The sequence below is a fragment of the Anarhichas minor genome, unplaced genomic scaffold (genome assembly GCF_050575085.1).
Source record: "Anarhichas minor isolate MPS153535 unplaced genomic scaffold, ASM5057508v1 ptg000026l, whole genome shotgun sequence".
NCBI classification, from domain to species: domain Eukaryota; kingdom Metazoa; phylum Chordata; class Actinopteri; order Perciformes; family Anarhichadidae; genus Anarhichas; species Anarhichas minor.
In genome coordinates, this window is record NW_027466472.1 from 18,950,721 (window position 1) to 18,964,462 (window position 13,742).

At 42.8% G+C, this 13,742-nt stretch overlaps 2 protein-coding genes across 2 annotated transcripts; both read left to right on the plus strand.

Moving 5' to 3' along the window:
* The first annotated feature begins 10 nt into the window (after positions 1–10).
* On the plus strand, positions 11–8,886 carry ppp5c (protein phosphatase 5, catalytic subunit). The gene is made up of 13 exons (XM_076100198.1): positions 11–107; positions 1,816–2,057; positions 2,647–2,794; positions 2,934–3,055; positions 3,146–3,211; positions 3,406–3,504; positions 4,003–4,108; positions 4,339–4,481; positions 6,245–6,332; positions 6,421–6,461; positions 6,583–6,761; positions 6,860–6,941; positions 7,726–8,886. Exons 1-13 carry the CDS (start codon positions 11–13, stop codon positions 7,786–7,788), a joined length of 1,476 nt encoding a protein of 491 aa, XP_075956313.1. The 3' UTR covers positions 7,789–8,886.
* Positions 8,887–9,718: 832 nt separating this feature from the next.
* On the plus strand, positions 9,719–13,045 carry LOC142959053 (THAP domain-containing protein 5-like). Its single transcript, XM_076100199.1, has 5 exons — positions 9,719–9,983; positions 10,425–10,608; positions 11,456–12,183; positions 12,272–12,458; positions 12,630–13,045. The coding sequence occupies exons 1-5, from the start codon at positions 9,910–9,912 to the stop codon at positions 12,747–12,749; spliced, it is 1,293 nt and encodes a 430-aa protein (XP_075956314.1). The 5' UTR covers positions 9,719–9,909; the 3' UTR covers positions 12,750–13,045.
* The last annotated feature ends 697 nt before the right edge of the window (positions 13,046–13,742 follow it).

Consider the following 13,742-nt stretch of genomic DNA (forward strand, 5'->3'; position numbering starts at 1 on the left):
AGTGCAGTAAATGGCGCACGAATCGGAAAACGGCAGTGAGGAAAAGATGGCGGAGGGAAGTAATGATGCAGAGCTGCTGAAGGAGAAGGCGAATAAGTATTTTAAAGGTAATGTGACAGACCTGTCAAGCCAATGTATTTTAATCAGCAGTTTATAACTGATAACGATGTGACTGTTAGCTGTAGTGGCGACATCATTTTGTAGCATCACGCGCAAAACTGTAGCCGGTCGCTAATGGTAAGCTAGGCTAACATTGCTCTCAAAGCATGCTAACCGTAAACTCCATTCATTGGATTACGATGCACTGAATTGAAATTAGCTGGTTTAGCTAACGCTAGCTAGCTACAACACCAGCAGCTACAGCATCGATGTTAACACATGCCGCCACGCGTGTCGTCTATAGTGCACACCGAACTTGTTGAAATCTTTATTGTTATACTTTATATGGGTTTTCAAACGCATGCTGTGTACACTCGCTGTGTATGTTCAGTCGTGTCGTCAGGTTATCGTTAGTTTAAAGTGAGATTCAGAAATAACTCCCAGAATATTCTATTAGCCAGCGGGCGCGCGCGTGAGCAGCAGCAGAGCCTCGGTTTCACAACAATACAGTAACTGTTAAATGTAGATGTGTCCATTTCTTTCAGTATTACTGCAAAAGTATTAGCATCAGATTAGCATTTTACTCCAAGGACCCAAAGTAAAAGTGCTCGTTATGAAGAACGGCCCATTTCAGATTCATATGACTGGATTATAATTATTCACTTTAAGGTGCTGCTAATTGTAATTACTTTATATACCATCCTTTCTTGAGTGTAATTGCTCTTTAATTATATTTATTTATATTCTTTATTTATATTTTATTTACTAATAATACAGTATTTAAGTTTTTACTTTTCTCTCTGTATCTGTACTTATTTCTGTTCCGGATTTCACCTCTATGGATCAATAAAGGCTAATCTTATTCCAGCCTATAATAATAAATCATAATTTATTAGTTCATTTATATTTTGTATTATTAATCTGAATCTGCAAAGCAACTAGTGATATTTAGTGCATAAATCATACCTGAGTACAGTACTTGAGTAGAAACACATTGGTACTTTTCACCGCTTTCAGTTTGACAAAGAAAAGCACCGATAACGAAAGTCAAGTTCTCTTCCTTTTCTATTCGATTTCCAAAGGGCTGAGAGATCATGATGAGTTTGACCAGATGTAATGAAAAGGTTGTCTGATGTACGATGTGCAGGGTTGACTTTATGCCTGCTGCATAAAATCAACAGGACAGGGATTGATTTTTACTTATTTACTTATTTTAATTTTAGATTTTTTTGATCAAGTCCACCCAAATTGCATTACTTATAACTCTTCTCAGACGCGTTATCAACCACCCATACGGTTTATTAAATGTTGAAATGATCAAACCAATTCAATAAATTCCCCAATATTCTAAATAAATGTACAATCATTTCCAAATATTGTCACACTATTTATCTTGAGGTATTGAATGAAGCATATTGTTGGTATTTTATTTAGTGCGGTAAGAATTGTCTTCATTTCAGTGTATTTACTTTGGATTAGTAAAGAAGTATTTTATAGCTACACACATAGGAAACCAAAGTGATGTGTTGAACCAGCTCATCAAAAACCCAAACTTATTCGGGTTACAACAATGAGCTCATTTTATCTCGGCATCATTTTCAAAGTCTGCCATCAGTTCTAGTGGGAAAAAAGCAACACATGAACCGCCTGCCGTGGAACTTGGTAGAACCACAAGTCCAGTGTTTTCTAGTGACGATGTGACATTGTTCTTTTCAGATAAAGACTATGAGAATGCAATCAAGTACTACTCGGAGGCCTTGGAGGCCAACCCTACCAATGCCGTCTACTACAGCAATCGAAGCCTTGCGTACCTGCGCACAGAGTGCTACGGCTACGCCCTGGCTGATGCCACGAGGGCCTTGGAGATAGACAAGAACTACATCAAGGGGTACTACCGCCGCGCCACCTCCAACATGGCCCTGGGCAAGTTCAAGGCAGCGCTTAAGGATTACGAGACGGTGAGAAACATGGCGTCTTTGACTGTTAGTAGCTGCTCACTCTGAACCTAGAACGTACGAGAAATGAAATGTTTTCCCCGTGATTTTCTCAAAGTAGAGCTCTGCAGCTCCATCTGTTGACCCGTCGGCTCGAGTGAGGCTGCTCGTGTTGCTTTAACGGCCTGGAATCGGGATTATCCTTTAATCCAGACGTGAAGCCAATTAGATCCAGTTTGAAGGCACTCACACCACAGCTAATGTGGTGTCTATTGTTGTTGGTGCTGTAAGCAATATAAACATACTGTGGCTTTGGCAGCAAAGACCTCTGACAGCTTGTTGCACAAACTGGACCAAGCACCATGGCAACATAAAATGAGAGTTAATCCTGATGAAGCTAGATTTACGTGTATTAATAGATGTATCGGGCAGAACATTGTCTCAGTCTGAATAGTTTAAATACTTCTTATCCAGTTTAAACTGCAGAATTGAAACCGTAACACACTTTTAATACCCGTTTACATCCTCCAAGGTCTTTTCAGTCAATTTCCCGACGGCTTCCTTGATGCCGGTTGATGAGTAACCAGCGTTGATTTATTTGTTCTGACGATAGGTAGTGAGGGTTCGACCAAATGACAAGGATGCGAGGATGAAGTATCAGGAATGTAACAAGATTGTGAAACGGAAGGCGTTCGAGAGAGCCATCGCCAGCGACGAGATCAAGAAATCTGTTGTGGACTCCCTGGACATCGAAAGCATGAGTAAGTCTCCCGTGTTATTGAACAAAAGTGTATATATATAACTGTAATCGTAATGTGCTCTAAGACGGAGGCTAATGATAACAAAATGCACCTCTTAATATACTTGTAATATATATCAGAAGTGTGTCTTGTGTTGCAGCGATTGAGGATGACTACGACGGCCCCCAGCTGGAGGACGGGAAGGTGACGCTGAAGTTCATGAGGGAGATGATGGATTGGTTCAAAGACCAGAAGAAGCTGCACAGAAAGTGTGCTTATCAGGTCACCATGTTTGTTTCTATGAACCACACCGACTGAAGGAAACTTAAATGTACCAACAGGCATTGAACCTTTTTTTTTTAACTCTTTCAGATTTTGGTGCAAGTTAAAGACCTTCTATCGAAACTACCGAGTCTTATTGAGATCACATTAAAAGAGGTGAGGACTGCAGGTATTCACTGGTGAAGTTGCTGTTAGTTTATGACCGATGAGAGTGCAGCAGTAGGTTTATCTTCTTGATCAGCTCATAATAGCACTGCAGGAGTAAATACGACACAATGTGTTTGTTCGTGGTTGTTTACAGTTATCTTTTGGGGATTCTATTTAATGTGTTTTGTTTCTATTTGCCACAGACAGAAAAATTAACAATTTGTGGTGACACACATGGACAGTACTACGATCTCCTCAACATCTTCCAGTTGAACGGCTTACCATCAGAGACCAACCCCTATGTATCCTTTACTTTCACACCGTTCACGCTGTCTTCCTCCTCGTTTGTAGCATTCTGTGTCTGAAGGCCTTTACACACCGGGGGTGTTTTTTTTTCCTTTTTTTCGTGCGATTCATTTGCAGTTAAATAGATTTTTTTTAAACTATTGTTTTCGTCACAAATACTTGAACACATAATCTGATTATAACATGGCAAAAAAGCTTTTTTTGGGAACAAGGTGGATTTTTTTTGAGCTTTCACACCACAAAGAAAGACATCAACCAATCACGTTGTACAGAATGGGTTGAGTTGCGCTTCTATTTATGAAACAACAAATCTAAGGCTCAAACTTTATTACTCCTGTCAACCTTGACAAAGGCAGCACAGACCAGGTTCACTCCTTCTGTGCATTTAGCTTTTGGTTTCTCTTATTTGTTACGTTCCCGGTGTGTAAAGGCCTTCAAACAACGGCTAAAAGCCTCAAAACTTGTGCGTCACGTTGCTTAACCCCAGAATTCAGCTGTTCAATGGCGACTTCGTCGATCGCGGCTCTTTCTCTCTTGAGGTCATTCTTACCCTCTTTGGCTTCAAGCTGCTCTTCCCCGACAACTTCTTCTTGCTCAGAGGTGAGAGCGCCCACACTGTGCCTGTGCATGAGTCTGTGGATGCCTGTGTGCTGTATAACATGTCGTATTATATGTCACACTCTATACATGTCTATCATGAAGTTCAAAGCACAACACTGAAATTCATTTATGAGCCTTTTCTGTTATCACAATTCATTTGGTTTCTACTGTTACATTACAGACTTTTATATTACGGTATAAAATTGTTTAATCATTATTTTTACATGCAGGTAACCATGAGACAGACAACATGAACCAGATGTATGGATTTGAAGGGGAGGTGAAAGCCAAGTACACAGCCCAGATGTTCCAGCTGTTCAGCGAGGTCTTCCAGTGGCTGCCTCTTGCACAGTGTATGAACAGCAAAGTACTGGTAAGCAGTGTTCACCGGCTCCACTTTCTGTTTGGTACAACATTCTGTAGCCGGTGGAGCCAGTGTTGTTTTTATCTGCCAATTTAATTGTTCGTAATTGTAGGTGTGGCCACTGTGCTTCAAGTGGCAGTAGAGCCGGTGCAGAGTAAAATTATTCAAACTGGTTTGACGTGAAGCCACAAGACCCGACCGGTCTACCATATCTCACCACTAGGTGTCGCACTTGACTCGGCAGCTCCTCCACCAAAAGTCAAGAGAAGCAGCGTGGCATTACAATGAGAATAGCAGGTCCACCTTAAAGGTCAGCCCACCTTAAGTGAGCATTTATCCAAAGACAAACTGTACACACACTGCACTGATACGTTCACAGCTGTAACATTACTGCTTACTTCATGCTCATCAGCCACAAGCCTGCTCCCTCTCTCTCAACCCCACACTTGCTAACATTACGAGCCGCCAAACTTGTAAAACACTGGCTGGCTGAAACCTTTCTTTTCTCATCACCCCGAAAAACACAACAACTTTATAGTAAACAAACAATTAAACCTCCCCCCCCCCCTCCCAGCTCTACTTCAATTTGATCTCCTTCATGTTTCTGGCCACAGCAGTAAATTGCACATCGCCCGTCAGACATAATTGGCTCCTCTGTTAGTCCATAATATCTGACACATATGACGTATAACAGGGGTCGCCAATTGGCGGACCGCGGTCCGGATCCGGACCCAGACACCGTTGTATCCGGACCCAGGACCTAAAATCGATTTTATTTTGACAGGGTGCTTCTATTTTAACCGGCGCAGCTTTTTCAGCCTTTACGGCACTTGTTGAGCGGTACAGGAAACGCACCGACCAATGCGTTGTAAATCACATCATGTGATGCGGCTCAGCCAATCAAATATGGGTATTCTGACAAGTTTCCTGACTGGAGTGATATGTACACACACCGGGGGAGAGACGAGGAAAGAGAAGGAAGAGCAGGAGAATAATACGTGAGTCAGAGAAGTTCACATGACGTTCTCCAAAAAGAAAAAAGAGACCAGTCTTTAACCAACAATGAACAGACTCTTATAGGTTCATTCTTCACACGGACAGTTTATAACCAGTGTGTCATTATGTTTAGAGACCGTGACGATTTATTAAAAGCGGTAAATGAAGCGACACTACGAGACAAAGCACAACTCTTTTGAGCAAACGTAGCCACTCACATCTGAATGAGACACAGAAAATAAACTTCAGAGCCCAAAATGATCAGAATCATAACACATGAATTCACTGACCAACAATGATGTTAACAGAGAGAATAGAGCTGAAACAAGTGTTAATAATCACAGATAAAGTCCATGCACACTGATTTATCTTGTTAGAAGATGTGAAAAATATAATATTGTGGCTTTTTTGATTGACATCACTTCACACCTGAATGAACTGAATTTAAAGCTGCAGGACAATTCAGTGAAATTAATTTTTCTAAAATGAATTACTTTATTTTAAGATGCACATTTTTAAAAAGCTTTCTGTTATGTCAGTTATTCTTTAATGCAGCTCTTATTTTACTTGAAAGTAGAGAACATGTATTTATGTATTTCTATGTATTATATATATAATCCATCCAGTTAAATTTGAAAACTGAGAATAATATTTGTTAAAATATAATTGATGTGCACGTTCTTTATTTGATTTGACAGTTGTTGACTACACAGACACGTTACTACTACTACTCAGTAGACGGTGTGGCCCGGGCTTAATATGATTCTCCACCTCAGGTTATGCACGGTGGACTCTTCAGTGAAGACGGTGTCACATTGGACGACCTCAGGAAGATTGAGAGGAACAGACAGCCTCCAGACTCAGGTAGGCTCCGACTCCAAATGCACCCTCTGTCTCCAAGGAAGCATCTCCAGAGAAAATGACCAGAACACTTTCCTCCGCTCTCCCACAGGTCCCATGTGTGACCTCCTCTGGTCGGATCCACAGCCTCAGGTCAGTTCCCACCCTCCTAATAGCTCATTATGGATCCAGTGGTTTGTGTGTTAGAGCAACATTCAGTCCGCTTCCAACTGGATTAAGAATAAATTTCTCTCTCTCTCTCTCTGTCATGCAGAACGGGCGGTCAGTCAGCAAGCGAGGAGTGAGTTGTCAGTTCGGGCCAGATGTGACGGAGCGCTTCCTGGAGCAGAACAAGCTGGACTTCGTTGTGCGTAGTCACGAGGTCAAAGCTGAGGGCTACGAGGTCACTCACTCAGGGAAGTGCATCACCGTGTTCTCAGCACCCAACTACTGGTACGAAATGATGCCGGCTAACTTTAAGAGTGTTGAGTCAGCTGTTACATACGCTGTTTACTTTAAATGCTGCGTGTTGTATTCTTGTCTTCCTCCAGTGATCAGATGGGAAACAAAGGAGCTTATATCCACCTCAGGGGATCAGACCTTAAGCCAGAATTTCACCAGTTCACTGCCGTGGTCAGTATCCTGTACTCTAATTTAGTGTTGTCACAATATGACTTTGATACGATGCCCTGCGTCATCATCTCGATACAGAAACGATACCACCAAACCTAAAAACATCTGGAGAAGCACGAGTTGTGCAGATACAGACACCAGCTCAGAGCGGGACTGTGCCGATGGCTAACAGTTCATGACCCGCTTTCATTTTTCGTATCACATTTTTGAGTCACACAACAAATCAACAGTAAAAAGGGAGCAGATGTAACTTTTAGAGATCCACTGATCATGTTCGCTGATACCGATTGCAGATCGTGGATGAGCCATATCGGACGATACAGATTGTTTTTGTTGTCCTGAAAAATAATTTTAACCGCACCAAAGTTATATTTTGTTATTGTCATATAAAGCGGTCACTTGCAGAAAAACACGCAGTTCAAATGATAAGGAAATAAATTATTTTCTTTTTTACATTTTCTTCGATTAGAAACAATTATTGGCAATAAGTTTTATTTATGCATTATAAACTTCATAAGCTTGTTAGGAAGCTAAACGGATCATAATTCCATATCTAATGTCTATTTTATTTAGCTGTGAAAACATCTCCTTCAAATAACTATTTATTCAAGTTTCTCACCAAAAACTACATTTTTCAAGATTACATTTGAACACATGATAATTTTACCGGGTTAAAGACAAAAACTACTCAAATATCTGCTAAAAACACACGTTTGACGTGTAGTTTGCAAAAGCATATTAAAGATTTAATTTGGTCCTGGTGTAACATTTGTCTCCTTCACAGCCTCATCCGAATGTCAAGCCCATGGCGTATGCCAACACGCTAATGCAGATGGGGATGATGTAGAGGCCGTCTGTGACACCGACGACCCTCCCGTCTGACCTGAACCATCCCAGCCACCTCACTCCCTACAGTGCTCGGACATGCTCATGCTTAGCCTAAGGGATCCCTCTCCCCGACCAAACTTCCACTAGTTGTGTACAGGAAACACGTGGTGTAGTTCAGATGGGAAGAGATCACTTCCACCCAGTCCAGAACTGGGTACGTTCTTTCATGTTATCTGTTAAAACTGAAAAAAGAAAAGAAAAAACAACTCTATTCCCGTTGTCCATTGTGTTCACATTGTGATCATGTGTTCCATCACCGGGTAAAGACACCAACCCTTCAGATGAGTCTCCTTGGAGCTGCTTGGTTTTTAGAATATTTGATGTACTCAGCAGATGGGATCAAATAGCTGGTATGTACCAAAGATCAGTAATGAAAATGATTGTTCGGTTTTTGCAAGGAGCGTCTTGTGACTCTGAAAGCTAGTATTGTACTGTTGGCCCGTGTACACAGCTTGGAGCGTTGTAAACTGGGTGAAGAGCAGCATGTCTATCAGTGTTTCTCAAACTCTCCTACAGTATGTCCGTTTATTTTGTTTTGTTTTACAGGAATACAAAAAAACCTATGATCCCAGCCCCGAAAAAAAAATCTATAGATTGTGTCGGGGGGGGGGGGGGGGGGGGGGGGGCACTCTTAAAGGTGCTGTTTGCCATTAGTGGTGTATGTAGTTGGTTGTCATGTAGCTGGTAACATTTAATTTGCACTGCTTCCTGTTGAGGAAGATACCGCTGCTCTCCATGTTTTTCATCCTCGACCGTCACCCGGCAGCTCCCGCACAGTCTACTCTCCGAACTAGCTTTGGCGTTAGGCAAACACCAATGGCACTCGAGTCTCCCTGACACACACACGTTCAATTACGTGGACTCCTTCCGTACACAAACGTCCAAACTGCAATTCTGTCTCGAAGCGCACAGCTGCATTGTCCAATGGCCCTCAACTTTTTAGATAATGAAATACACTGACGTGTATGTATATATACTGTATCATTTAAAGATTCCGTGTAATGTTTGGGGAAAAAATATTGAATAAAAAAACCTAGTCCGGTGATTTTAGAAACAAGCTGGTATCTTTATTTATGTTATTTATCGTCTGTTTTTCTATTCTGAGTGAATAGAATCCCACTGCAGCTGTTTAGGAAGACCTGTCCATGCGTAGGTTGAGACAAATGATGAAGGTTAGGCATGGACCTCGAGTAGACGGGGTCAGGACGTAGGGCCTGAACAAATCACATTACTGGTACCTCAGCCAGCATGGACTGTAGGCCAATGCTAGTGCGTGAATGCTATGTAGGGCGGGTCTTCACAAGAAAATCTGGGATTCAAAGCTATGAAGATGTTTGAAGTAATCTAGTACATTAACTCAAGCACTGTACAATTTCGAGGTGCTTGTACTTGAGTATTAACTATTTTACTGCTACTTCATACATCTACTCCACTACCTCTCAGAGGGAAATATATTGTACTTTTTACTCTACTCCATTTATTTGATAACTAAAGTTACCTGGCAGATTTAGGTTAATAACATGAACATAATAAATGTGGATGTATTTTTTTTTTTCTTTGCTAGTTTTACTAAAGTAAAAGATTCGGAGTACCAACACCGTATTTTACTGTAGCGTTCATAAACAGTGAAGTCAGTGCCCGATCCCTTCCGACTGCTCGATCCGTTCTGCGCATATGCGGGAACGCCTACCCAGAAAGTCTGCAGAAAGACCCGCCCCCTACTCTGCCTCTGATTGGCTACTTGCTGCTTAACGTTAGCCTAGCTATGATGCTAACCGGCGCTTCGAACTAACGCTAGATAAGCCGGGTAGCAGCGACTCTTCCACGGCAGCTCACGTTTTTGTTCCCGTAGTCTGAAGAGAGGCTACCCGGTCTGAAGAACGGTTGTTTATATCTTTACGAACCCTCTTTTTAAAATGTATTTCACGTCTCATTTATTTGACGTCACGACTCCCAACAGCTGATCGCTGTCGTCAACTATGCGCCACGAGTTGACAACACACACAGCACGAGTTTCACCTTGTTGTGAACGTGGTTGGACACGAAGACAGTCAGCCTCGAACAACACCAGCGACCTGAGATGCCAAAATATTGTTCTGCCCCAAACTGTAAGAATGACTCCGGAACCGGCAGCGACAGGAAGAGCTTCTACAAGTAAGCCGCTTAAACGTGTCTTCTAGCTGTTAGTCCATGTTAGCTGTGGTGCTGGTGGAGGCGTCGTCTCTGACTTTAAGGGACGTGTTCCTACCTTTCACCACGTACATGCTTACTACTTATTTGAATTAATCACTGTAGTTATTAAGTATCAACATTTTTTTTAAAGTTTTTTTTAATAAGCTCTTAAGTTAACGTCTTTTGTTTTGACCTTTGAGTCCTGATTGAATCGTGTTTTTAATCTGGTGGTGACTACGTTTTATTGACGGCCTAATTCTCCTTAAGATATGTTTTACGTGTAAGTTCTGGACATGTGCTCTTTGGTTATATTTAGTAATTAGAATGTATCGTGTTTTTACCTACGGACGCAAATACACAAACAAGTAAAATACACACCTAAATGTGTATTTTGGAAGTTTGGAAGTCTTCATTGTGCTCCAGGTTCCCTCTCCAGGACCCGGTCCGGCTGCAGCAGTGGCTGAGCAACATGCGGCGCGGCAGCTGGACTCCCTCTCGGCACCAGTATATTTGCCACGAGCATTTTGCGCCGTCGTGCTTCAAGGTGCGATGGGGGATCCGTTACCTCGAGAGCGACGCTGTGCCCACAGTGTTCCAGGAGGCCGAGGTAAAACACGGTCATGATCGGGCTGAATAGGATTTCATGTTCAGGAAGCTGGTATTTGTTCCTTAACATTTGTACCATTTAAAAGTGTTTTGATTTATTTATGGCCTGGAAATTAACCAGAGCAGGCAGCAAAGGGGATAGAGTGAACATAAAGTTTATTTAAAAATATTTGATGATTACACAGAGGTGCTCCTTGACAGCTTTCTGTAATTCTCATATTACAAAATGATTCAATCATCCCGTCAGGCGATATCATTCATTTCGTTTGATATCTCGATATATATAATATAGCATGTTTTCTGGTAGTTCAATAGTCTACATGAAATAACCACGTGGCCTATTTTTCTTTACCCCTATGAGAATTAAATACTTAAAGTACAGAGTATGTTCTCATTTAATTAAGAACTTTAGTGCAAAATAAACTTAAATTTTAAGTGAAATTACAGAGAAATTAATAAGCATTTCCACTAATGCTTAATAATCAGATTAAAGCAATAATCAATTTAGCCGACGTAATTTTGTATCACAATATTTCGATATATGATTTCTTCACAATACGATTCCATTGAAAGACAATAAATCATATTCAATTATCGCCCAGCCCTGATTGTGAGAAGATAGAAATCAATGAAAGTATATATTTTTTAAAACATTTGCTTGGCACTTAAACAAGCCGATCTGCATATGTATTGACTGAATTGATTATCTGGGGTATTCAAAGACTTACGGGGCTTTTGGCCAATACTGCTCAGATATCTGGTGTCAGTCAGAAAGTATTATCTTAGCAACACTACAGCTAAACTGTAAACACTGTTCCTGTTGCTAAACACACACTCCTTCTTTCTAGAAACGGAAAGCGGCGGATCCCAGCGAGAGGAAGCCGAAGCGGCTTCGCGCCACCGGCGACCAAAGCATAACGGAGTCAGGTGACGGGACGCTGGCTGTCGACGCCGTGGAGACGGAAAGCAAAGCGACGCACACCGTGCACCTGTACGAGATCACCGTGGACCCATCGCAGCAGGGAGAAACCGGCCGGCTGGAGGCGAGTGATGCCGGGGAATCTGACCTGGCGTCAGTGAAGGAGTTCAAAACGGGGCAGAGTTTCCCTTTTACTTTACTCCAGACGGTTAATGCTCTGAGTAACAGCGGGGAGGTGGTCGTGATGTCCGAGTGCCCCGCCGGCGAGGGCCAGGATGAGCTTCTGAACGGAATCACCGCTGCCATCTTCACTCAGGGCCACGGGCTGGTGAGTGAAGACGTGAGCAGCACTGCGGAGGAGCCCTCGGACCCCCGCGAAACACAAGTCATCGCCTACTTCGAGACCATCCCGAACGTTTTCCCCGGTGAGGCCGCCGCCCAGCTCAGCGTGTGCCCGGACACGGTGCTGTCGTCCGCTCTGAGCTCCAAGCCCATCACGTCCACTCTGACCATAGTGTCCAAGCACACGCCGCCCTCCCCGACGTCACTGGTCCTCACCGTGGAAAGGCTGGACACGGACGAGGGAGAGGGGGACGACGGCACGTGGGAGGAGGGCGACGGCGCGGAGCTCCTGGATCGCCAGCTGGAGGAGCACTGGTGAGCACCGACCCTCACGTTTCGGAGTGAAGTTGGCAAGTCTCATTATAAACGCTTTTGCAACCCTCTCTCTCTCCCTCTCTCGCAGCTACCACAAGAGCAGTCTGAGCAAGGAGCAGCTGGAGGCGATCGTGGCCGAGCTGCAGAAGAAGGTGAAAGTGCTGCAGCAGCGCCACCGCCGCCACGTGGAGAAGCTGCTGGGCCTGGAGAGCACGGTGAGCCAGCTGAGGCAAAGCAACCTGCTGAACGAGGAGCGCCTGCAGCTGCTGGAGCGGGTGAGGAGCGAACCAGTGTTCACACGCAATGAGTCCAGATTCACTCCAAAATTAAAAACTCATCGCTGCTCTCGGGTTTCTTTTAGCTGTTTCTTTTAGCTGTAGGTTTCATCGGGACGCTCCGTTAAACGTGCTCTTTGCATTCACTCTTTGTTGTCCCCTCATTGTCAGGCTTACATACAGACCAGCGCAGCGGTGTCTGATGCCGGGGGGACCGTGACCATCATCTACGAAGAGGACGATGCTGCGTACTTGTACACTCCGCTGATCACCGCCGACGAGAAGCTGTGAGACTGACCGTCTGCCGCCCTCGGGGCCAGTCAGGGACGGGGCCCATGTCGTTGAAAACAAAACGCTACCTATTTTTTTTTTTTTTTTTTTTTTTTTTTTGTCTCCTAACAAATTGTATGAAACGTGTTGTCGGATCTGCTGTGAGCTTTGCACAGATATGGATGAGTAATATGGGACGGTGTTGAATGTGTTCTCTACCCCTCCCCTCCTTCCTCCAACCACTTTTTGTTTGACTTGTAACGTATTTTTTGTTTGTGATGATAAACATATCCAATTAAAAAATAACTTTCATTGAGGTTTGTGCTTCACTTCTACAGTTTATGTACATTTTAGCTTTCAAAAAAGACCCAAAGATTACACAACCAACTCATGGAAGTTTAAGCACCTATTTTCATGTAGCATGTAGCTTTGATTGAACAGTGATCGAGAGGAGCTGATTCGAACAGAACCATGTGTTACAGTAGTGACTGTTAAGACTGATCATTTATTCTACTTAGTATATTTTGATTCAGGAGATCTAAGTAACCCAAAGGACATCAAAGGGAAACAATGTTTGACAGAAAGCAACGTGACTGATTAAGTTTTACTGTTTAACTCTGCAGAGTAAACGTGGATCAGAGGGTTTTACTTCTATCAATATAACAGACATGAAGTAGTTCTCCATTTTACTCAGCCAAATGATCCAGTTGCATACCCTAAAATGTACATTCCAACCAACCACTAGGGGGCGAGACAGTAAATCGCCCTTTTTCTGCATTTTTAGTCTATTTTCCTCATTTTCTGGCATTTTTTTACTAAGTCCTACAGACTTTATGCAATCGACTTCAGATTTGGTCAGGATGATCTACAGGCTACGTCCCACACATCCACTCACTGACCTCACTGCCATCCACATCTCATCTGTTTTGCTTTTGAATTTCTGTTTGTAATAAATCAGTTAATTTAACTGCATTTCACTGATGAGATCAGTTCCAGTTTTTAAATAAAAGTGCA